This window comes from Podarcis filfolensis (assembly GCF_964270895.1).
Source record: "Podarcis filfolensis genome assembly, chromosome: 2".
Classification (NCBI taxonomy): Eukaryota; Metazoa; Chordata; class Lepidosauria; order Squamata; family Lacertidae; genus Podarcis; species Podarcis filfolensis.
Window position 1 is genome coordinate 91,240,650 of NC_139605.1, and position 25,692 is coordinate 91,266,341.

The 25,692-nt window shown below is 45.7% G+C and overlaps 1 protein-coding gene and 1 long non-coding RNA gene across 2 annotated transcripts in view; both read right to left on the bottom strand.

Moving 5' to 3' along the window:
• Positions 1–17,718, bottom strand: part of LOC310755363 (polycystin-1-like) — a 78,120-nt gene extending 60,402 nt beyond the window's left edge. The window contains exons 1-9 of the mRNA XM_083597996.1: positions 15,743–17,718; positions 14,390–14,461; positions 13,494–13,565; positions 12,307–12,470; positions 11,001–11,275; positions 9,001–9,379; positions 5,328–5,508; positions 1,716–1,942; positions 310–428 (exon numbers count right to left, since the gene is read on the bottom strand). Coding sequence (XP_083454122.1) covers positions 310–428; positions 1,716–1,942; positions 5,328–5,508; positions 9,001–9,379; positions 11,001–11,275; positions 12,307–12,470; positions 13,494–13,565; positions 14,390–14,461; positions 15,743–16,242 — 1,989 coding nt within the window. The 5' untranslated portion in view covers positions 16,243–17,718. The remainder of the gene's footprint in view (positions 1–309; positions 429–1,715; positions 1,943–5,327; positions 5,509–9,000; positions 9,380–11,000; positions 11,276–12,306; positions 12,471–13,493; positions 13,566–14,389; positions 14,462–15,742) is intronic.
• Positions 17,719–23,008: 5,290 nt separating this feature from the next.
• On the bottom strand, positions 23,009–25,168 carry LOC310755475. The gene is made up of 2 exons (XR_014544388.1): positions 24,991–25,168; positions 23,009–24,624 (listed from the first exon to the last, which is right to left on the bottom strand). It is a non-coding gene; the product is annotated as an uncharacterized lncRNA (long non-coding RNA).
• Positions 25,169–25,692: the final 524 nt, after the last annotated feature.

Genomic DNA, 25,692 nt, shown 5'->3' on the forward strand with positions numbered 1-25,692 from the left:
GCAAGACAAAAGCAAGTAAAGGGTAGCTGGGGGGCAGTTTAAGATGGGTAGAGGGTTTAGGGCCCACAGTGAACATACTGAGCAACAATGGCGCCACAGTTTTATTTTTTACATATGAGGAAGTTAGCTACAAGAGGCACATCAGATTTGGGCTTTCTGGGCAATTTTCTACTTACATAGATGTTGGATTGTATAATGCTGAGGTGACTGTCAAAAGGCAGCAGATTTCTCAAGATCCCTCAGCAACATCTTGTGGAATAGAATACGTATTTGAAGCACGAAAACAAATCGGCCCTGGAAATACATTACCTCCAATTTGCTGCCCCCTAAGAAAGGAGCTGCCTTTCTGGTGCTGACATTCCTCACTTCATAGATAGCGCTAAACCTTGGCATTCCCGTCAGGAAGAAGCTTGGGCTTGGAAGCGCAGCTGTAATCATAGAGCACATAAAAAGGAACTGACAATACAGTCCTATAACATCCAATAGCGAGGCAGGGTGAGGCTGTGTCGCACTGCCTGTTGCTGCTTACCAAGACAGTGTGGGGAGCTCAGAATATAGCGATCAGGGTTAGTAGCTAGACTTGGCTGGCCTCTTGGCGGACCCTGCTTTCCGCTTCCTTTCAGCTCTTTCCTATTTCCTTTCTGTGCCCACCTTCTTCACCATTCAGCACTTCCTCATCAGCAGGAGCTCGCATTCAATTTCATCATCCTTCCCACATCATGGACTAAAGGTAAAGGGTAAAGGGACCTCTGACCATTAGGTCCAGTCGTGGCCGACTCTGGGGTTGTGGCGCTCATCTTGCTTTATTGGCCGAGGGAGCCGGCATACTGCTTCCGGGTCATGTGGCCAGCATGACTAAGCCGCTTCTGGCGAACCAGAGCAGCGCATGGAAACACTGTTTACCTTCCCGCCAGAGCGGTACCTATTTATCTACTTGCACTTTGACGTGCTTTCGAAATGCTAGGTTGGCAGGAGCAGGGACCGAGCAACGGGAGCTCACACCGTCATGGGGATTTGAACAGCCAACCTTCTGATCGGCAAGTCCTAGGCTCTGTGGTTTAACCCACAGCGCCATGGACTAGAAGGCTTGTTTTCAACCCCTTGCAGGAGGAATTATTCTAGTCCATCACAGATGGCCCATCGGTCTCTAGAGCAAGTTCACCAAGTGTCTTTTCAACACGACCTGCATCTGTTCTATACTCCAGGCTGTGTCTCCTAAGCTGCCCATCTTTCCCTATTCTCTGCTCCTTGGTTTCCTCTGCCAAGTTACCAACTCTGTCATCCCATGACTGCAAAGTTTTCTTATTGACCTTCGAAAAGAGATTTCATCACAAATATTTTGAAAGTCCAAGTCTATAACGCTAATGGGATTGCCCCTTACAACTTTGCTCCAAGCTTCCTGAACAGGTTAGAACTACCTGGTTGTCTTTCTCAGCTTCCTTCTAATGAATCCCCCTCTTCTGAGAGGAGTGATCTCATTAGATGAATAATAAAGATCAGCCTATTCATGTTTGTTTCTGCATTTATTGTTTAATTTATATACCACTTCACAACAAAATAGGCTTCTAATCTGTTTGCAAAGTACAAAAGCTGGTTACACAGACATTACAATATAGTCACCCACAATGAAAATACACAGTAATATCACCCCATCAAAACTTTTGCAAAAAAAATCCACTAAAATAACAGAACACAAACTAGAATGCCTCCAGTACCTCCAATTGTCTTTTCACAGATGAATGGTGATTTCTCAGAGCATGGGTTACATCTCCAGTACCCTTTTGAATCCACTAGAAGCATCTTCACACACGTTTCCTTCCCTCCCTCGGGTCGGCCTGAGGACATCCAGTTCTGGAATGTATCAACGAGGCCCCCGTCAACCCAGCGCATCGACCCAGAGGAGCCAAGGTCACGCAATCCAATCCAAACTGTGCCAGCACTGCTGATAAGAAAGACAAGGAAAGGCAATAACTCTGGTAACACCACGGATGGAGCCAATATTTGGAGACAGAACAGGATGAAGCCAGTGGTTTTCAACCAGTGTGCCATGGCACCCTAGGGTGGCTTGAATGATGGTCAGGGCAGGCAACACTGGCCTGTGTCCCTCTTTCCTTTCCTCCCTCCTCTCGCATCTCTGTCTCTCAAAGGCTTGCACAGCTGTTTATTGCAGCATCCCTGGCTACAAGCTCTGCAGGCGAATGGGGCCTCTGGTGCTGGCCATGGGCTGCTGGTTGCCAGGAGCTGAGGTGGTCTTGGAATAAGCAAGCAAGGGAGGGAGGGAATCCAGACAGCTAGTTTGCCAGCCCTTGTTGTTGGGAATGGACAAACAGGTCCCAGGCCCCTGTGGGGCAGTGTGATGAAGAACCTCTATTTGGGGAAGGAGGGGCAGCTCAGAGACTAGGGGTGGCAGCAATGGCTGCCCAGAGGACTGCCAAAGAGAGGGGAGAGGAGGCTGAGGAAACACTCCACAAGGGAGGGTGTTTGAAAAAGGGTGAGAGGCTGCCAGTTCTGCAGGCAAGGGGTGACATAACTGAGCTCCTGAGCCCCATAGGGGTGCCAAAGAAAGAATGTAGTTGGTCAAGGGAGCTATCGACTCAAAAAGGTTGAAAACCTCTGGGATGAAGCCATTGATCGTTGTCATGCTGCTTGACATTTCATTGTTTAACTTGATTGAACCAGACTTGTTTGATTCTAAGGCAGTCTGAGAATATTTTAAACAAACAAGCTATGGTTGGTTTAAATAACTCTCATACTAACTGTATGGAAACAGCTGGACCACGGCTCATTGCTAAGCAAAATGCAGTTTGATCAGCAAGCAGACAAGTGTATCGGCTTCAAGTAAAGAGGATCAGAAACAGGATTGATTAATATGTCCCTTTTGGTTCTCTGTTTCTCATTTTTCCAATCAATTTCAGGTCTCCACAGTACTGCATTTTTTGTTTTGTTTTTTGTTTAAATACCCTCACAAAAGTTATTCAGCATATTGGTGCATGTTTTTGTTAATAAACACATTTTTGTATGCAGTTTTGAAATACACATATTTTTGCAAGCAATTTTCTGTAATATACTGCATTTTTGCCTATTACTTTCACTAATAATTGAATCTATAGGCACACTTTACTATAAAATACATTTTGGTACATGTAACATTGTTGGAGAATGGCACTGAAAAATTAGGAGAAGGGTGAATTTCACAGGATGGTTGTGTTCTGGTTTTGAATTAAGTAGGTTCACCTTTAAATATGAACTAAATCCAGTTGTCCTCAGTCCTTATGCACAACCCAACATGCTCATCCCTCAGGCTAGCTCTGGCCACCACCTGTCTGTACCAGTGTCCATTTCTTGGCCTAGTAAACATACTGGGGAGGGAGGCAGCCACGCTCAGTCTGTGCAAAGCAGCTTCCGCAGTTGCCACCATCTTCATTTCCTGGAGTGGTACCATGGTGGCACAAGAGGGAGAACAGAGACCATCTTGCCCGGGCCACCTCAAAACTTGGCATCAGCCCTGGCAGCTAATCTGAGCATCAGTTGGACCTTCTGGACCAACTGAGCTTGCGCAACAGCTGGGATGATGAAATAAAAACTTGCCCGCAATATCTTTGCTTATATTTATTTTAAGAAATATCAAACAGCTGCAAAAACACCCTTCTCCACACTCCCCCAGCAGAATACAAACCATTTCGTCAGCTTAAATACAGTTTTCAAAATAATCAGTTACCCTATCACATCGCTGCATTTGGTGCAGCAGGTAAACTCCACCTCTAATTAGTTACATTATTAAGATACAGGTGTGCTGAAACGACGATAGCTTACAGGTGTGCTGCCATGCAAATCATTATTACAAACACATACCACTGAGTAGCACTATTGACCACACCAATGTCAAGAAAAACCAACATGGTATGGTCTGTTGGACCATCTAATCTCCAGGTGAATGGTTTTAGAAAGTATTTCAGAGGCCTGGATAACGCATGCCATATTACAATACAACAAACCTTCTGTCCCTGGGGCAGGATAGTCTAAAAAAGGTAAAGGGACCCCTGACCATTAGGTCCAGTCATGGCCGACTCTGGGGTTGCGGCGCTCATCTCGCTTTATTGGCCGAGGCAGCCGGCGTACAGCTTCCGGGTCATGTGGCCAGCATGACTAAGCCGCTTCTGGCGAACCAGAGCAGCACACGGAAACGCCATTTACCTTTCCGCCAGAGCGGTACCTATTTATCTACTTGCACTTTGATGTGCTTTCGAACTGCTAGGTTGGCAAGAGCAGGGACCAAGCAACAGGAGCTCACCCTGTCGCAGGGATTTGAACCGCTGACCTTCTGATCGGCAAGCCCTAGGTTCTGTGGTTTAACCCACATGAAATTATACCTGCATCCTATTTATGCTTTGGGTTGGAGGAAGGGAAATTAAACCTGAGTCAAACCTTCCTACCTGCTCTTTCTGTTTAAGTGAAACTCTCATTCACCACACAGCAACACCATGGGCAACTTGTTGAATTCACTGCCAATATCTCACTGCCTGGCATTCTGTACATCTGGGACTTTGGAGATGGAGGTGATGGAGGTCTCAGCACCACAAACCCAAGAGTGTTACATGCGTATCTTCCTGGTACCTATATAGTGATGGTTGCGGCCCTGACTGCTGGAAAGAGTCTGTTCCACAGAGCTACTATTCACGTGGTCCTGCCCGTGAAAGCAGTAATCCTTAAGTGTCCAAAGGTTGTGGTAAGACACCAGAACAACATAGACATCTGGATCCATGTCCAAGAAGGTACTGATCTGTCTGTCATCTGGAAAATGAAGGATCCAGGAGGCCAGGAACTTCTTGGTGAGATAAGTGATGCTGCAGAGAGATGCCTGTCTGTGTCCCACTTGGGTGGGTGGGGAAGCTGGCCATTATTTTGAGTCAAAGGTAGACTTAAGCATGGATGCTTTAAGTAGCGTGCCATCTCCTCCATCCTGGTGTGCTGGATTCTGGCTTACCCCACCTTCGGTGGGCTCTTTTGAAAGGAGGGTGAGTCCTGTCCACTTGTTAATCACCTGACATCATTATCTGATGTCCATTGTGGGGCAGGAGGGTGTGGTGGGGGTGGGGTGGGAATGGCTTCCTGGGCCAAACTGGGACCTATGTCAGGCCTAACTAAGTCTACAGGCTGAAGGTTCCCTACCCTTGTGGAAGTGGAAGACCATGGTATGTTTGTCAAGGGTGCAGCGCCACCAGCATCCCTGGCAGGGTAGTCTATGCTTTAAAAAAAAGAAAGAAAATCCTTATGATGCACAGAGTTGGGAAACTTTTACAAATGAGGCACATGCTAAAGTTACTTACTTAGAAAAAGATTTCTGGAGGTAGCTCTGTACCTCCAGGGTCCTCACCACCACCAGGTCTCCTCCAGGCACACCCTGGCAGAGCTTCCTGGCATCCTGCCATGTCTCCTTTGTCTCACCAAGCCAGTAACAGTTCAAGTTCTGCAAATTGATTTGTCCACCTCGTGGGCAAGAGGAAGTATCTGAATTAAAACAACAACAACAACCACTCAAGCTTAAGAGAACACCAGAACATGCTGTCTTGAATTGCAGAAGCCTCACGTGTTTTTAATGCTATAAGCATTTTTTAAAGTAAAATAAAAAGTTGGGCTTTTTCTTTCTGTTGGTGAAGAACATCTAATATGGTGTGACAAGGGTATTTGTTTTAATATTATATACAGTAATGGTATAGAGATTTCTAATGTGAGACCATATTGATAGCAAACCTAGGCCCCCAAGACAGCTAAAGTAGGTTACAACTCAGCCGTTGAAAACAATAAAATAAATTAGTCATCTCTGATTTAAGACCCATTGCTACAAACACCATTTTGATTTTGGTAGGAGCAATTAATTCCATCCTACACAGGCGTTGTAGATTCATAGAATTATAGAGTTGGAAAAGGACCCTGAGGATCATCTAATCCGAGCTGAATTATGCTGCTGTCTCATGCAGGGATCGAACCTGTAACCTTGGTGTTATCAGCACCACACTCTAACCAACTGAGCTATCCTTAAGCGGAAGCTATATCATGAGGTCCTTCAGAACGAAAGGAACCCTTGACAGAGCCCATGTTTGGAATTATAATCTGCAGAAAGCAGATCTGGCAACACCAAGCCTGAGCACCAATATCCCATCCCTAAGAATGCATGCAGGATTAAAAAAAAGAAAAGTTTAAAGAAGAAGTTACAACCCTTCATTAATAATTGTTTTTGTATAATGGACACACACTTTTCCTCACAAACCCAACTATCTTGGCAACAACAGGAGGCTAGTTGGCAGCCCGCTCAAAAAACTCGTTGTCGTGACAACCTTAAACAAAGTCTGATCCGTCGCTGACTCCATAAATCCTCCCAACTATACAAATCACTTTTTAAAGGCTCCCCACAGATCTCCTTTAGGTGCTGGCATTCAGGTGTCCAGGGAAGGGCTTTGTTTGGGTCTTTCAGCCCTCCCAAATGCTGCCCAGTAAACTTTGTTACTGTTTCCATGGAGCCTGGCTTTCAGTTTCTGCCATCTTTTTCCAAACGAGAAGGGGAAGAGGGTGGTTTATAAACAGGTATTCTACGGTGGGTAGCTGTCTCAAGAGGAGAGGCATTAACAGTGTGTGTCCCCTCAGAAATAAGAGCTGTTACGTTCAATGAGACCTACTCTCAGGTAAACATATTGGATTGGATGGTTGGGTGGGTTTTAAAAAAAGATTTGAAATCAGGGTTTGAAGTAAATTTACAGGCCCTCCCTAAGGGGGAACCTGAATAGTGCTATTAATTGGGACCAGCATCAATGCTGATCTAACACTGAACCATGGTTAAGTCTGGGAAGAGGATGGAGCACACATGCACATGACCAACTCCCAATTGCTTAACCAGGGTGTTAAGAAACATGGCAGTGTTACTGCTGACCATGTCAAAGAAGCTTCTTAAAGGTGAACACAGAAAGCAAAGTTTTGGGCCTGACAGGCAAGGATGCTCAGACTTTCCTTACATCTACAAGGAGCATCCACACAATGTCTTTTAATTGTGGCTAATTCATTCAGACTGATAATACCTCCTCACCCTCTTCTGACAAATACTAACAAAGATCAGCTTCAAAGTTCTGCTCTTTAGAGTATGATCTCTGAAACGTGTACAAAACAGCTGCATTAACCATGCCTTGTGTATTTTAAGGATGGATTCTCCATTCTTTTTAGTGCTTCTTGACGGGAATGAGTTTGAGCATGCGTGCATGAGTTTTGCATGAATCCTTCTCTTTTCTTTAAGAATAATTTGCCTGGGGCATTTTTCCATAGTCAAAATGGATTGGTGATTGCTTTAAAGCGCAAAGTCCGCGATTTCTAACCAAAACAACCCCTTCTAACCATCCTGATCTAGTGAACAGAAGGGTGGTTAAATCATGCTGAAAAATGACTGACACATGCTAAGAGATCTAGCCTTGTCATCCCACTGCAACTATGCTTTTCCAACACAGAACTCCCACTTTGTAGAAACACTGCTTCGCCTACCTGTGTCCCCTTTGCCCAGCAGCAGGAACAATAGCCACCATGGTCGAAATCCCTGGGATGCCATCCTCAGCAGCATCCCAGCTGCAGCTCTAGGTGAGGTTAGCAGCTGACTTCTCACCTTCTGTCCACCATCACAGCATCCAGGCTGAGACAACGGCAACCTTAAGAGTGACCCCTCTCACACTCATAGCATCAGACGGACCTGACAGTGCTGTGTGCCTTCTGAGATCAATGGCTGATATTGCTGGCTGCCTCCCGCTGCTTCCCTGGCTTCCTGTCTCTCTGGTCTTTTTATAAGGGCTCTGCTGCTCTACAACTCTCTCTCTCTCCCAGGGGGAAAAATGCCTTTTTTCTAGCTGCCCCCTAGTCTCCCTGGTTACACATCTGCTGTTCCCCTTCAGCCTTCTGCACACTGACAAGTTCGCTTTCTCTAGAGCCTCTGCTCTGCTGCCTTGTCCCTCTTCCTTCCACTTTCCTAATATCCTAACATGAAGTCCAGGTGTCCCCATCATGCTTGCAATAACCTCTCTTCCCGCAAGGTCAGTTTCTCTCACAGACATGCTTCAGATCCTGCGAGATTCCAAAGGTTTGGTGGAGCCACTTTAAGCCAGCTTTAGAGCCAGTGTGGTGCAGTGGTTAAGAGCAGTAGACTCGTAATCTGGTGAACCGGGTTTGCATCTCCGCTCCTCCACATGCAGCTGCTGGGTGACCTTGGGCTAGTCACACTTCTCTGAAGTCTCTTAGCCTCACTCACCTCACAGAGTGTTTGTTGTGGGGGAGGAAGGGAAAGGAGAATGTTAGCCGCTTTGAGACTCCTTCGGGTAGTGATAAAGCGGGATATCAAATCCAAACTCTTCTTCTTCTTCTTCCACATCACCTTAACTCCAGCTCCTCCCTTATCCACACTTAAATAACCTGGATCCACTTCAGATTGTCTCCACCATAAATCCTGCACCTTTTGTTAGGGGCCATATACTACTTATTTGCTCTGATCTCCATTTTAGACAGCTTCCAACTTTGCATAACATTTAGGAGAACACTTCCCTTGAGGTTGGTACCAAAATTTTAATACCTTGGAAGCTTTATTCAAAAATACACCCTTGACAAACATACCATGGTCTTCCACTTCCACAAGGGTAGGGAACCTTCAGCCTGCAGACTTAGTTAGGCCTGACATAGGTCCCAGTTTGGCCCAGGAAGCCATTCGCACCCCACCCCCACCACACCCTCCTGCCCCACAATGGACATCAGATAGTGATGACAGGTGATTAACAAGTGGACAGGACTCACCCTCCTTTCAAAAGAGCCCACCGAAGGTGGGGTAAGCCAGAATCCAGCACACCAGGATGGAGGAGATGGCACGCTACTTAAAGCATCCATGCTTAAGTCTACCTTTGACTCAAAATAATGGCCAGCTTCCCCACCCACCCAGGTGGGACACAGACAGACATCTCTCTGCAGCATCACTTATCTCACCAAGAAGTTCCTGGCCTCCTGGATCCTTCATTTTCCAGATGACAGACAGATCAGTACCTTCTTGGATATGGATCCAGATGTCTATGTTGTTCTGGTGTCTTACCACAACCTTTGGACACTTAAGGATTACTGCTTTCACGGGCAGGACCACGTGAATAGTAGCTCTGTGGAACAGACTCTTTCCAGCAGTCAGGGCCTCAACCATCACTATATAGGTACCAGGAAGATATGCATGTAACACTCTTGGGTTTGTGGTGCTGAGACCTCCATCACCTCCATCTCCAAAGTCCCAGATGTACAGAATGCCAGGCAGTGAGATATTGGCAGCGAATTCAACAAGTTGCCCATGGTGTTGCCATGTGGTGAATGAGAGTTTCACCTAAACAGAAAGAGCAGGTAGGAAGGTTTGACTCAGGTTTAATTTCCCTTCCTCCAACCCAAAGCATAAATAGGATGCAGGTATAATTTCATGTGGGTTAAACCACAGAACCTAGGGCTTGCCGATCAGAAGGTCAGCAGTTCAAATCCCCGCGACGGGGTGAGCTCCTGTTGCTTGGTCCCTGCTCCTGTCAACCTTGCAGTTCGAAAGCACATCAAAGTGCAAGTAGATAAATAGGTACCGCTCTGGCGGGAAGGTAAATGGCGTTTCCGTGTGCTGCTCTGGTTCGCCAGAAGCAGCTTAGTCATGCTGGCCACATGACCCGGAAGCTGTACGCCGGCTGCCTCGGCCAATAAAGCGAGATGAGCGCCGCAACCCCAGAGTCGGCCATGACTGGACCTAATGGTCAGGGGTCCCTTTACCTTTACCTTATAATTTCATGAGAAGGGGATAATGTCCCTCACTCATTAATAACATCAGGTTATTCCTAATTCCTGCAGCTTGTACAGCACTCAGCTAGAGGCTGTGCAGATGATAACATTTTGGGTAGTATGAAGAGGAGATCCAGATCAAAGGAGTGCTGTGCATTAACTGTAACTGTTCTCATAGTACTGCAGCAACAAAAGGTACAGAAGTCCTGTTTTGGATGAAGCATATTTGCCAAATGTCTGCAGCAATTAAAGACTCAAAGACACTTTTGAAGACCAGGCATTCCAGAACAAGCATGGACTGGTTACAGTCTTGCATGGCCTACTTAATTTTTCAAAAAAATTAAACTCCCAGTAATGGTCCAACAATGAGTTTTAAATTTACAAAGTGCAATACAATACAATACAATAAAATATAATAAATAGAAGAAACAATAAAAAATATGAATATGAGTATTTAATGTACTGAATGAGCCATCTCCCATCTTCAGCCACAAATCCGTACAAACACACTGTGGACCATCTGAACAAAGCACAATTTGGGAGCCCCTGTTCTAACCCCTAAAATCAGTGACTGGGTTTGGGAGAGACAAGGTGTCCAGCTTACGTTTATGGAGATCAAGGAAGAGGAACTGTTTTAGAACTTGAGCTTGCACTGCCAGTTTTAAAGTGGCCTTTGCCCCTCACCACTGACTCTTTTTATTTTCCGTCACTGGCAGGGGCGGCTTCCATTTCCCAGGACCCTTTACAAACCCTCTAGAAATTCCCTCACCATCTGATGTGAATATGTGAAGTTGCTGAGTCAGAGACCACTAGCCCATCAAGCCTAGTTTTGTCATGTCTGATTGGCAGCAACTCAAGGTCACTAAGGTCCCATTTCTCTCGTCTGAGATCCTTCATTAAGCTAGAGATGTCAGGGATTGAACCTGTTGTAGGCAAAGGATGTGCTCTGCCAAGAATCTGCTCATCATCAGCATCACTTAGTAAAGAAGGGGTAGCTAACCTGTGGCCCTCCAGATGTTGCTGGACTACAGCTCCCATCATTTCCTGACCACTGGGCTATCCTGGAGTCCAACAACATCTGGAGGGACACAGATTCCCCATTCTTGTGGGGAAGTAATGAGTTGGACTTCCTAACCACAATTCCCAAACACAAAATTGGGCAGAAATGCTATTAGAACTGATTCCATTACCTGAATTGGGTATGCAGCATGGATGACTGTTTTATTGCACACTTGGCTCTGGATTTCATTGGAACACACCTTCCCACAGTCCACCTCTGCTTCACTGCCTAGAGATCCACATAGGCAATGATCCAAAAAGTCCATGGCATAATAGGTGTACCCTTTGCTGTAGCAGAGTTCAAGGCAGGACTTTTGGGTGTGGGTACCAGTTGAAAGGTAAGAATAGTGCAGGACTGCATCACTTCTGATCAGGGTGTCCTTCACACAGGAGATAAAATCAACAGCTGGGAAGGGAGGAAGAGAAAACTCACGGTAAATGTTTGAACCACTTATGGACAAATGCTTGAAAAACTCTGTTTCTGTTTGCACAGCTTTGTTTGTTTACACTTTACAAACTGTTCCAGCAAAACTGGCAAGAAAGCTCTCCCCATTTTGCAGAGTGAACACTGAGATGGATGCAGACACAAGCAGAGTCCTGCTGAATCAGTCCAGAAGCAACATTCTGTTCTTGCAGTAGCCAGACAAATGCCTTTGGGAAGCCCAGAAGTGGGGCTTGAGGGCAAAAGCACTCTCCTGCTTGTGATTGCCAGCAGCGGATATTGAGGCAAGCTGCTTTTGACATTAGCGTGCTGTACTACTGAGCTAGGTTTTCTCCTGAAGTAGAAGGCCAGGAGTCCAACAGAACTGTCTGCAACCTCAACCAGACTCCAGCTCCAGGATTCTTTGGGCAAATTGATATGAAACTGATATAAATATGTAGTGTAGATAGAGCTGCCTCAGACAACAGTCATTTCCAATTTGGGTCTCTGGAGTGGGACTGGGGAACCTCTGCCCTTCCAGAGGCTGCTGAATGACGACGACAACTCCCATCAACCTTGCCCATTGGCCATTCTGTCTGGGGCTGATGGGAGTTTGAGTATAACAAGATTCAGAGGGCACCAGGTTCCTCAACAGGAAGCTTTTGTCAGTAGCTTTTTTTGTTTTGGTTTGGTTTATTTTACAATGCAGATTTTGTGAGAGTAGGCAGACATCTGATAGACTAACAGTGCATGTCTAACCACGGTGTTGGCTTTTACAGAGGAGAAGAAGAAAGCTACTGACACGCAGGGCTTTGGATGAAACTAAACTCCCTTCACCAGCAACCGGTGGGGTGGGAACTCCCAATAATCACATATTAGATGGATTCCTACAACAACTACATCCATAAAGCACACCTGAGATGCTCCACAGGGCCCCGAGGTGAAAGAAGAAGAAAAAGCATTGAAGGTGACAACAAACTTTTCCATCTGGCTGGCCAAGAAGGTATTTTACTCACTGCGGGTCAGTGATAAGAGATCCAGTGGTTTGGCGCTGACAGCAGTGGCTTCCGGGACGCACCGGAGCAATTCTGTGTTCCTTACGAGAACGTGCCTCTCTTGTGCCCACGTCATCAACCAGCGTAAGGAACAGTCATATGTGAAACTGTTGGAGATGAGGTTGCTGTCAGGAAGAAGGGGAAGGAATTAGGGCAAGAAAGTCAGTCACCTACCTCAGGCTGTATGGCAAACCTGCTGCCACAAAACACACATACCCCCCAAAAGAGAGTGGTTGCCACCGCATTAACTCTGCTCCTTTAACTTCCACACCATTTCAACAGATCATTGTTTAAAGCAATCAGAAAATCTCTGTGTTTACTTTGTCTGTGTAAATAATTCAGTAGGTGAGATGCATTCAGTGACTGCTGTCTAAGGATAAATGATCATGTTTGTACCAAAGCCCCAAATCTTCAATAAGTCCACTCGCTTGTGTATTTGCCATTTAGTAATATTCCTTTTAACAATATCTAAATGTGGGGTGAGACACAAGTGCCCCTGGTGGGCCTAGAGAAATCCTCCACCCTAAAATGGAAAAGAAAGCAAGATCTCCACCTTTGAACAGGGCACTACCAAGTCTCTGTTCAAAGCTTTTTAAACAGTGGGCTATATCAAGATGAATATATGTTTGCTGTTCCGTAGGTACAAATGACACCCGCAACAAAAAGCTGCAGCACATGGAATGCTACTGTTCAAGATCCCTGCCAGCGTTGCCCTTTTCCCAAAATACCCCACTCTGTTTTTGTACTTCTGCAGACCTTGGGCTTCCCCTGAGCCTGAAGATACCTCCCTCTCATGCATGGCTAATGTTGTTAGACTGCAACTCCCATCATCATGGACCACTGGCCCTGCTGGCTAGGAGTGATGGGACCGGTGTCCAACAACACCTGGATGACCACAAGCTCCTCACCACTGAGCTAAACCTATCAAGGCAACTACTAATAAGGGAACAAATCTGCTTGACATCTTTCTGTAATGACGCCACCAGGGAACCACTAGCTTTCCAGATGTGGCTGGTGGCCATCATACCTGGTCATTTGCCATTATCTGGCAGGCCAAAGGGTTTCCGCATGTGGTTTTAGGCAGGGTGTGAAGGGTAGGTAAAGGGGGAAGATTCATAGAAGAGATCGTGGCAGATAATGGTACGTACAGAGTCCTCAGTTTGCCCAGGTAGTGGAAGGCTCCCTCCTCAATGGTGTGGATGCAGTTGAAGCTCAGGTCCCTGCAGAATTTAGAGCACAAAGAAATGTTGGAAGAAATTGCAAGGCCCAGAGAAAGTGTCCATCAGTGCGAAGCAGCATGATGATAACGGTAGGGTAATCAGAAAACTTCAAGTCCTGTTTCTTGGTGCAGTAAACTCCAAAAGAGAGTTACTGCGACTGAGTACACACAGTGCCTTTAAAGAACACACACACACACACACACACCTCAAAGAATTCTGGGCACTGTAGTTTGTCCTGCACAGAGTTACAATTCCCAGCAACCCTTAACAAACTACTAACAACCAGAATTTAGACATTCTGCTAGCCGCCAGATTTTGTAATTAAGACTAAATTGGAAAATCATTTCTATGATTGCAAACCTACCAAGTTCATTTCAAACTCTACAGTTTGGACTTTATTATTATAAGTAGGTGTGTGGAACCTGTAGCCCTCCAGGTATTACTGGACTTCTATCAGCCCCAGCAGGAGCCCCCAGTGGGAAGGGGCATGGCAGTGGGGAGGCTGGCGTAGTGTGAATGAACCAGCACCTACACTGAGCCAATCTCCCCACCAGCTGTTTCCCTGAGCCTCAGCCAGTGCGACCAATGTTCAGGGATAATAATCCAACAACATCTGGAAAGCAACAGCCTAGGCACCCTGGATTATAGAAGCTGAAAAGGAAAGTGGTTTTTTTGGCGCATATTGACATTTCTTGGGTATTTATAATCCCCATATTCACACAGCTGGAATGGGGACAGTAATCTTGGGATTTCACAAATAGGGATGGAGTGGCAAGTGATTTGCAGCACTATACTGGAGGAGTTTTGTGCAAGAATTCACTTACAATGCTTGGATGTTGGGGTACCCAGCAAGCTCCACTCTTCGGACTATACTCAGGCGGTTATGTGAAAGATCACTGCATTCAAAACCAAGAGTGACATTTGTTAACAGCATCTCACAAGCCACGTCTGGCAAACAGCAGTTTGGTTCAATACGGTAACATGCCACATTGTTCTCCATGGTGATCAGTTCACGATGCAAACTGGCTCCCTATTGCTGAGGCATTCCTTCCTATTCTTAACATAATATGAGCCCCAGGTGTTCCCTTAGGTATGATGAAGAGAGACTGTCAGCCGTGCAGATGTATGAGAATCATCTTATTAGTATCATATAAAAGCTGGGAGGCTAGGCAGCTCAAGCAGGACAAAGTGGAATTCGCGCAAGCAACATGGGCATGTGAAACAAGCCCTGCAATGTCAAGACATAGTCCTGCCTTAAGAGAACTTTAAACCAGGCCTCGGTCCTGTATACCTGGATCTCAGTGTCCTGGCTGAACGATGGGGGTGGAGATGATCCACCCCCATCGTTCAGCCAGGAAACTGAGATCCAGCGCTGAGGGCCTTCTGGCGGTTCCCTCATTGCAGGAAGTGAGGTTACAGGGAACCAGACAGAGGGCCTTCTCGGCAGTGGTGCCTGCCCTGTGGAATGCCCTCCCATCAGATGTCAAGCAGCTGAAGGCAGCCCTGTTTATTTAATGCTGTATTGTTTTTAACACTTGATTGGGAGCTGCCCAGAGTGGCTGGGGAAACTCAGCCAGATGGGCGGGATATAAATAATAACTTATTATTATATTATAAAATGCTGCGTGGATGTGATTGTGCTGGTAACCCAAACTGTAAATCACACAGCATCCCAGATCATCACAACTGTACTGAAATCCTCCTTTGACTTTGATTCTGGCCCTGTACATGTGATTACAGACCTATAAATGAGAGGATGTGGGATTCCCTTGTGAGGTACACATCGGGGCTTTGTACACCCTTTCAAGGGTGGTTGCTCGGTGGTAATTTGCCTCAAAAAAATAACGATGGCTGTTTTCCTCCCGGTCCCTTTCCCTGAGGGCTCTGTGCCTTGAGCCAAGGGGTCAGGAGCCAACACGTGCAGTCAGAGGAGCGAGCATTCTTTGGCAAGCTCCTAGGGTCAGCTCCATCTGACCCAAACATTCTCGCAGTGCTTACTCCCATGAGACGGCACCACTCAGCACCAGTGAACATGCTTCAACTCCCTCCCTGTGAGTCATCACAGGCTCACAGGGAAAGGAGCATCTGCTACAATCTCTAAAGCATCCCTCCCACTCCCCCCACCCCCCATACACACTGGATATCGCTGCGCAAAACCACCTCAGCAGCTTACTTACAGGATTGTTTTGTTCAGTGAGCAGGGATCTTCTGTCGGGATTTCCAGCAACCCCAGATGAGAGCAGTTCACCATTATGACTGTGCAGGCACATTTTGCTGGGCACAGGATTGCTAGGGCCTCTTCCTTCTCCTGTTGGCATCTGGCTCTGATCGACAAGGTCACCCTCTTCATTCCTCCAAGGCCCTCTGAAACCTGGTGCCTTTCCTTTTCCCTCAGCCCCTGGCTTCGGCCTTTCCAAGGATCTACTACCTTGCATTTAGCAGAGCTCCATTGCTTGAGTAGCTTCGCCTTAGCTCCTGTTTCCCCTGCTGCTGATGGTGCAGCACTGTCCCCTGGAAACGTTGACATTTCACCTGTGCTGAGACTACAAAGCAGTAGGGCCACACAGAGGAGGGCACTGGAATGGCAGAAGATAGCCCTGTGGTCAGGCGGCCTACTGGCTACTGTTTCTTTGGAAGGCCAGAGCTTATTTAGTGTGGTGAAGCAGTGCAAACCCATGGTGAGCAAAACCAAACAGCGCAGAAGGAACACAACACCCAGCGTTTTTCAGATCTGCCCCACTGCTGCCAAGCTACTATTTCCAAAGTATTTCTAGCTTAATTCGCAATGCAAGCAAAAAGCCTTGCTTCCTCAAACCAATGGTCTCTCTAGTTTCCTCCCCTGTTTCTCAGGTAGGGCGATATATTGGACGGCACTGAGTTAAGTAAGCAGAAGGAGGAAATCAAGCAAAGGATCACTTTGCTGTAATTTGATTTCTCGGGAAATCCATGTAGAGAAAGCTATTAGATTTACAGTAATTTTTACCTTCCTGTTGGCCACAAATGTACTTTGCTACTTTGCTCTTTTCAAATTTCTGCCAGGTGGATTTTCTACAGCCCTCCGCTGCACAAATGTGTTTAATCTCACTCTCTGCTTCAAATCATTTTTAAGAGAAGCAGGAGATAAGAGGCAGAGGAGGAAGTCAAGCAAGTCGCAACGAGATTACTATAAATACGACCAAGTTGTGCCCAAAGCATGGCAGGTGCCTCGGAATAGCCACTTCATCATATCCAGACCCATTTGGCTTCTTCTCATCTACAAAAATGATGGCTGTGTTGGCATACATTCAGCAGTGCCACAAGTTGCACACTCCTTGCAAAGAGTCTTTTCACCACCTGGCATACCACGTCACTGGGATCGAAGGAAGCACCGCCATGAAGGACTAATGTGGCAAACGGTATGTCACATTAGTGAATTCACAAAGTGCATTAGCTGAGACTGCCTTCCAGCCTGTTGACCCTGCTCAGCTCACAAAAGCAACAAGAGAGGAAGCTGTGATCCAGCTTGACTGCTCCATTTACTTCGAAAAAATGCGGAGAAATTGTTATCTCCCCCACAAAGGAGGGAGACAACTTCTAATGCTGTTTGTTGACTTTTCATCAGCTCAGGAGTTTAGATTAAGGGAGTCCTGCTTTGCACAGATGCTCATACCCACTAAGTTATACCTTATAAATCCCTTTTCTTCCTCATCACCTCCCTTCCCCAACCGCTGTTATCCGTTGTCCTCAGTTGACATGGCAGCACTATTGCCATCCTGCAGTTAAGCCCAGAAATTATATTGCATTCCTTCGATGCGTTGTCCTGGTGCTCTAGTTTAAAAGAAAAGAGCCTTCCAAGAATTAAAAGCACACTTTGAATCCTCCATCTAGACTTGGCTTGGCTACATAGTGGAGATGGCCTGGCTGCTTCGGGACTTGCAACAATTCCCAGGGAAGGTCAGCAAGTCCTGTAGGAGGTTGTTCCTGATGTGCCGGCTTTGGTGTCCAGGTTGGAGCTGTGCAGTGGATGACGATGAGCCAAAAGCCTTTCCTCGCACAACTGCAGGCTGCTTTCTTTCCATCAGCGCTCCCTCTCTTTATCCATACCCCCGCCACACACAGCAGGGGCCTCTCAGAAACTCCTACACGCTTTGTCCAGCTACTTTCAGATCAGCCAGCAAGAGCGTCCAAGAAAAGTGTAGCATATTCCCTCCCCTGCTTAGCATCTCTCCCTCCCTAACAAGCAGACAAGCAGTTTCCAACATGCAGAGCTGGCAGAGAGAGAAGAGGCAGGGGAATTTGAAAAGATTCATTGCACGAAAAAATTTCCTTGATGTGTTTGAGATTTGACCTTGCACTCGCTGGCCTGAGAGTATCCCTGAAATCTAAGGAGCCTACATCTAAGCAGCAGGCGTGCAGAAGATTGCACCACTGTCCTCTTAGCCGACAAATGACTTTTACCTACAAAAGACAGAAGTTTAGGGCAGGGATGGGGAGCCTCAGACCAAGGAATGTGGCCCTCCAAACTTCCTTCAGTGTTCCCTCGCTGTGAGAAGCCAAGTTACAGGGAACCAGGCAGAGGGCCTTCTCGGTAGTGGCACCCGCCCTGTGGAACGCCCTCCCACCAGATGTCAAAGAGAAAAATAACTACCAAACTTTTAGAAGACATCTGAAGGCAGCCCTGTTTAGGGAAGCTTTTAATTTTTAATAGGTTATTGTATTTTAGTGTTTTGTTGGAAGCCGCACAGAGTGGCTGGGGAGACCCAGCCAGATGGGCGGGGTATAAATAATAATAATAATAATAATAATAATAATAATAATAATAATAATAATTTATTATTATTATTACCTAGCTAGAATGTGTCTTTGAACTCTGATCATGCCTCTTGCTTGCCTTGATGGAATATAGAGGGGGTTGGTTGTGTGTGTGTCCAAACTAGCCTGCTGTACAAAGGTGAAATTTGTATTAATTACTCCACCCATTTTTGCCTCTGATCTTGCCTACCAGTTGGCATGCAGCTCCCAGAAGATGGCCCCTGGGCTGCAAAAATGTTCCCCACCCCTGGGTTTAGGAAGGGCAATTTTTACAGTTGTGAATGAAGCCAAATGGTTCATAACCACTCTTTGGCTGTGTACATGCACATTGCCAGCTTAAATCACAGCTAAGGTGGTTTTTTTCTTCAAATTGTGGAAAAAACACATCAAAATGCAGTATTTCATAAGAAATAACAGGACAGGTACAGGAGAACTATGGGTTGTGGCTAATGTCATAAATAGGCCACTTCCCAAACTAGCAGTGAGACTGCACTGGTCGCAGAGTAAACAGGAGTGTGTACACAGCCTCTAACAGTCCAAATGTGTGTGTGTGTGGACTTGAGATTCAGTGGGACTTACTCTCAAGTAAATATGAATAGCATAAAAATACTTCCACATGTAGGATTTATTGAGGGGTGTCAGGCACAACAATTCATTTTCCTAGCACCCGACACTTGCTGCCCTCACAAGGACCAGGCTGACCTAAGAACATTAGCATGATACACACAAGAATTTCTACAATAGTTAAAATTGTTAGCAGGATTGGAATATCACTTGTAGTTTAAGGGTGAATTCTGGACACAATGGAGATGTAAAAGATTTGGATCATCATAAAAGATGCAGGAGGAAATAATAGGACCCACAAAGGGGAGGATGGAAGTCCAGGAGATTCCTTGGAATCTTGTTTTTATGATTTATGTTTGATATATCTCTGTAAAATTTTAATTTGAAAAACCAAATAAATAAATTTATATAGAAAACAGAATTTCTACAGTCATGGGTTGTGTTGCAGAAGGAAATGATGTTAAAGCTCTGGGGTGTGCCTCCTCTTACTACTTACTGGATATTTTTGCTTTTTAAGAAACGGGTGCTTGGAGACATAGGGAACTTAAGCAGGGAAAAAATAATAATTTTACAACAAAATTGGTAAAACGAACGCTGTGTTGGGAAATAGAATTCTTTCAAGAAAGTGTGTGTGTGTGTGTGTGTGTGTGTGTGTGTGTGTGTGTGTGTGTGTTTTCACTCACTCACTCACTCAGTGGTTGTCACAGGCTTCCAATTCTGAACAAGATGTTAAATAAACAACTTAAGATTTTCTCCAGAAAATCTATCCCCCCCTCAGGCTGAATGGAGACCCAAGTAAAGTGTTGCCTCACAACTCCACTTCTCCTGCCTCAAATTCAGCTTCCCAATTCTCACTTGTCTGTATACTATTAAAAGGCACTATCTTTCACTTTAAGCTTAGAGGCTTCTTTCTCTGGCTGTAGATATTTCCTCAGGGCGAATTACACACACACAGCTCAGAAGCTATACTCTTATCCCTCTTGAACCCCAAGAACCAAAAACTCTCAGCTGCCTTTTCTTTTTCCCTCACAAAGTGCTTGTCTCCACCCCCTTCTGGCTAATCAGAACGAGGCTCCGGCCCAGTACTTTGTAAGCCACATCTCTCTGGTGGGATTCCACGACATTGCACCACCAACCAACCTCTGGTCTACTTGGCACTTTCCGTCACAGCAATCCTCAGGAATAGGAAAATGGCCCTGGACAGTTGATGCTCTCACCCCTGTGCACCCTCTCCTGCTTAGCAGAGTCCTGTGAGCTCCCTGGAGTGAGATGCTTGCTAACCGAAGACTCAGAACATCCCCACTAAACTGGGCTTGTCCTGGCTCACTAAACTGAAGCAGCAGCAAATTGCAGAAACAGATATTTAATTGGGTAAATAGCAACCCCAAATGGCTACAAATCCAGATAAGAAACAGGTTTGTAGAGGCAGTAGGGAGCAATCTGTTTGTACCAGGCTGAATAGGCTCACTTGTTGATGCCATCTCCTGACCCAGAAGCGAATTCCCTAAAAAAAATCCAACACTGCTGCTATACTCAGGTCCCACAGTTAGTGGCCTGGAAAGCCCATTTGTCATGTTTCTGCAACCAGTAGATTTGGGAACCACCAAAGATTCCTTACTCCTGAGAGCCGGTGTGGTGTAGTGGTTAGGAGCCATGGACTCGTAATCTAGTGAACCAGGTTCGCGTCTCTGCTCCTTCACATGCAGCTGCTGGGTGACCTTGGGCCAGTCACACTTCTCTGAAGTCTCTCAGCCTCACTCACCTCACAGAGTGTTTGTTGTGGGGGAGGAAGGGAAAGGAGAATGTTAGCCGCTTTGAGGCTCCTTCGGGTAGTGATAAAGCGGGATATCAAATCCAAACTCTTCTTCTTCTTCTTTTTCTTCTCCTCCTCCACATCTACTTGCATTTGCCAAAATGCCACTCGAGAGATGGCTTCCCCCAAAAGAATCTTGAGAAGTAGAGTTTCCCCAGGAAGTGGGATTGACTGTTCAACCACTCTGAGAATTTCAGCTCTGTGCAGGGGGAAAAAGGGTCTCCTAACAACTCTCAGCACCCTTAACAAACTACAGTTCCCAGAATTCTTTGCAAGGAGCCACGGTGGTTTAAAGTGGTACGATACTGCTTTCAGTGCATAGTATCAAAGAGGCCTTTATAAATATGGGCCAAGCACATGCCACAAGGTGGCAGCCGTGGAGCAAGATGTGTGTTCCAGCTCCCAGGAGGTGCTACTTTAAGGCAAGGGGAGGACAAATAATGCCATGATTAATGACTAATTTATATATAAAAAAATATGAAAGCAGCTGCAAAATATTTGGGGCACACAAAAAAGTCTCAGAGAGATGCTTGAAAGTCAAAAGCAAGGATGCCTGCTTCATTTCTGCTGGGAGAGTTCTCCACAGCATGGGACTTGCAAAACAAAGTACCTAGCAGACCAACTTCCAGAGCACAGAGACGAAGCCAAGACTGAAGATCTTCTGTGGAAACCCTGTTGGTCACTCTGTGGCTAGTGGACTGTCACTTGGTGACAATATGTGAGTGGGATTTCTTCATGGAACAATGCTGAATTGCCATTTGTTCTGATTTCAGTGTTAAGGAGCAAGTTTTTGTGGGGAAAGCACTGGGTAAAAAGAAAAACAGCACTCGGACACTGTGCTTTAAAGCGCAGACCTGTGCCTAGAAAGCAGGGGGCAAAAAGCAGGATGAGCCCTAAGTTGGATGCATTAATTTCAGTAGGTCTACTCTGAGTAAAACTTCGTGGACCACCATCCAGAGTTACCCTGTCTACTTATCAATAAAACATCCCTCAGGACTGCCCAGCTCCCCCACTAAACGTCAGCCAGCCAGCTCAGATTTATTGTTGGGCAAGAGTGGTTAACAAGACTACAGTTGCAATTAAGAGACACCACCACCCTAGATCAACACAGCAAGAATACAAATGGTTTGGCCCACGCCAAAACAAACCGATGCATTGCACTTGCAGACTGAAAGTCCACAAAACCTATCCATAAGATTGCACAGACCTCATCATCTGAGGAACATGACCCTTATAGGTTTTCCCTGCTGCAAGCTATGCAGCTTCTAGGACAATCCTATGCACATTCCATTACTCAAAAAGAAGTTCCACTGTCTTCAGTGGGGCTTACATGCAGGTAAAGCATGCACAGGAATGTAGGCTTTGTTGGGAGCACTCTGTGTATACTCTTGTCCAGTCAAATGCATCAGGGATCTTTGTGCTTTTTATCCTACGGTTTATTCGCACCCATTGAAAGCCATCTGTCTTGCTGTGCTTAATCTGGCAGAAATGCATTTTCTACAAATAGAGATCATCTGCTTCTGGAACAAGGGCATTTGGCATTTGGCTACTCTCTACAGAGAGCTTTTCTCCTGATCAAAATAGCAGCAATGTGTGTGGGGGGCAAGGAGACAGAAAACCCAGATTGGGGCCACGGATGTTATGGGGGAAATTGTTAAACCCAGTCTTCCCTGCTGCACTCATGATATGGATTCAAATATGGAAATTATCAACAGGACAACGGAAATGGATTTTCCGTGCCCTAATGGTGGCCAAGAGATTGATATTGAGGAATTGGAAAAATAAAGATATGATACCCTTCAATCAATGGACTTGTGATACGACATCCCTGGCAGTTTATGAACTGATCTGTATGGATAAATACGATAACATTTGGAATGAGTTTATACAACATGTAGCAGGCTATTAACATTTACATAAGCACTAGGACAATAACACTATACCACTTTATACAGGAATGCATGGGAATATCATATATTGCTCTTTTTTGTATATTTTTGCTTTTATAAGTACAGTGGTACCTCGGGTTACATACGCTTCATGTTAAATATGCTTCAGGTTACAGACTCCGCTAACCCAGAAATATTACCTTGGGTTAAGAACTTTGCTTCAGGATGAGAACAGAAATTGTGCGGCAGTGGCGCAGCAGCAGTGGGAGGCCCCATTAGCTAAAGTGGTGTCTCAGGTTAAGAACAGTTTCATTTTAAGAACGGACCTCCGGAACTAATTAAGTACGTAACCAGAGGTACCACTGTATCCTTGTTGTTATTCTCCCTCTCACTTTCCCTTTTTTCTGTATCACTCTTATTTCTTTTAACTGAAATCACCTTAATAAAATATAAATGATATGGATTCAAATATGCATACTGATGCTATTTATTTTTTATTTTAAAATGATACAATTACTAATTATTGTTTGTAATCATTAAAATTATATTGTTAATTGTAATAACTTATTCACAATTACCGGTACTAATTGTGTGATTACTGTCACATTTGTTATGGCCCCAAAGAAAACTGTCAAACTTTTGTTATTTTTTTAGAAGAATGTATGTTACCTACTGCCTCTCCACCCACCTATAGTGGACTCTCAATAGATGCCAGATCTCTCAGCCCTTTTGCACCACAGAGTTGCATTTATCTATTATCAGCCAGTTGGCCAGCCATCATTGTTCAGTGGGGCAGCCACATTCCTAGATGGGGCATTTTGCGGGGAGGTGCCTACAGAGCATCTTGTGACGCCAATAGAGTTGTGACAGCTTGTAACCGATGCCTCTCATATTGTCTTTAGCAGCAAGGATCCCACGCTAAGACTCTCTCCGTGCTGCAGGGGGAATGCACTAGAACGATCAGTGGAGCTTACGGGAAGAGTTCTCTGGGGAGCCTTCCCAGTCAGGGAGAGATTATAGAGCTGATATAGCCAACCTCCCTCCCCTTTCCTAACCATGGGGATTACAGCGCTTTAATAATCCACAGACATTATTAACCCATGGAAGGGCTGACTGGGCCCCCCTCCAGCCCCTGCTGTTTTTGAGACTGAAGCTAATCGCCCTGGGATTAGCATTCTCAAGCAATTATTCTGCATCGTGTATAAATTTCGTCTACAAAATCAAAGGCGGAAAAGGTAAGATTATCCCGTTTTGTCGTTATGAGCTAGGTGGACCAATGGTACATATAGAAAGCTGACCATTGGTCCATCTGGCAGTGGTCTGGCAGCAGCACTCCATGGTTTTCTGACTGGATCCACACACACACACACCTCCGTCTACTTGGGAGATGCCAGGAAATGAACCCAGGACTTTCTTCAGGAAAAACTGATGCTCCACCACTTTGCTATGGCCCTTCCCTGAATAGAATTGTAGTGTTGGAAGGGACCTTGAGGAGCATGTAGTCCAACTCTCTGCAAAAGTGCAGTTGTACCGTACGGCGATTGAACCTGCCTCGGTACAAGGGAGCTTCCTTGTGCTTCTACATCAGGGAAAGGCTAGCCAGTCAGAAGCATTCCCATCTGGACCAGTTGAAGAGTATTGGTTTGCTTCCACCTTCTGCAGAGATATTCGAACCTTTCAGCTTACTAAAGGACTCTCCTAAACTGTGACTCTCAGCTGGGAATGAGGATAGGAACCTCTTGGAGTAGTTTTTAGTCTTTTGGACTAAAACTCCCCATCAACCCCAGCCAGCACAGCCACGGTGTAGCTCAAAACATCTGAAGGACACCATTACAGAATGAAAATCCCCTTGAAGGTAAAAGAGACAAGTGGCCACCACCAAAAGGTCTGTCACCACTTGCAGGGGATGGAGGAATTGGAAAATGGGCCTCTTTTAAGATCTTAAAGAGGCAAGTTGATGTGAAAGTAGCACTGGCATTTTGAATTCTGCTAAGGAACAGACCTAAGGGACGCAGGTGGCGCTGTGGGTTAAACCACAGAGTCTAGGACTTGCCGATCAGAAGGTTGGTGGTTTGAATCCCAGCGACGGGGTGAGCTCCCGTTCCTTGGTCCCTGCTCCTGCCAACCTAGCAGTTCAAAAGCACGTAAAAGTGAAAGTAGATAAATAGGTACCACTCCGACGGGAAGGTAAACAGTGTTTCTGTGCGCTGCTCTGGTTCACCAGCAGCGGCTTAGTCATGCTGGCCACGTGACCCGGAAGCTGTACGCCAGCTCCCTCGGCCAATAAAGCGTGATGAGCGCTGCAACCCCAGTGTCGTCCGTGACTGGACCTAATCGTCAGGGGTCCTTTTACCTTTAAGGAACAGACCAGGTGAAGCTTTTGAAACAATGGTCAGGAAAGGTTGTGTTACTGGTCCCCCCCCTCCTTCTCTGTGTGCTTAAAGTGCTACCTTTTAACATTGCCAATTGCTGTGTGGATTTGTTTTGACTTAATTCTATAAGTTTTAAACTGCCCTGGATGTTTTTTTTTACCTCAGAGCAGTATAGATATGTTTTAAACCACAGAACCACTCTCCTGTCTAGTCAGAAAAAAAGGCATTCATAGCTGCTGCACGAATGGCTTTTGCTGACCAGTAGCACACAACCACCATGTATCAAATAACTTCCTAGCATCCTTCCTGTACATAATATTGTTCCTCACTTCTGGCCCAGGGAGCAACCGAATGTAGGGTGCATTTGGGCACCAGCCTCACCGTGTGTCCTGAGAAATCACTGGGTCAGCACTTTGCAACTGGAATGCTTTCTATTCTATGGCTTCATCTGTAGCAAAAGAGAAGAACTGGCTCTGAACTGTGGTAGACTCCACCGCAGCTTCACACACTTGAATCAGGGTTAGACAGGGGCAGAGAGAAAATTGCTGTTCACAATCAGGAACCTGCAGTGATAATTTGGAGGGGAGGGGAACACACACACACTAGCAATTTTATAAAACTCGCACCTATATGGCCTGCAGTAATTTATTTTCTAAAACATCCAAGCTGTTAAAAGTATCCTACAAATTGTCCCTTCC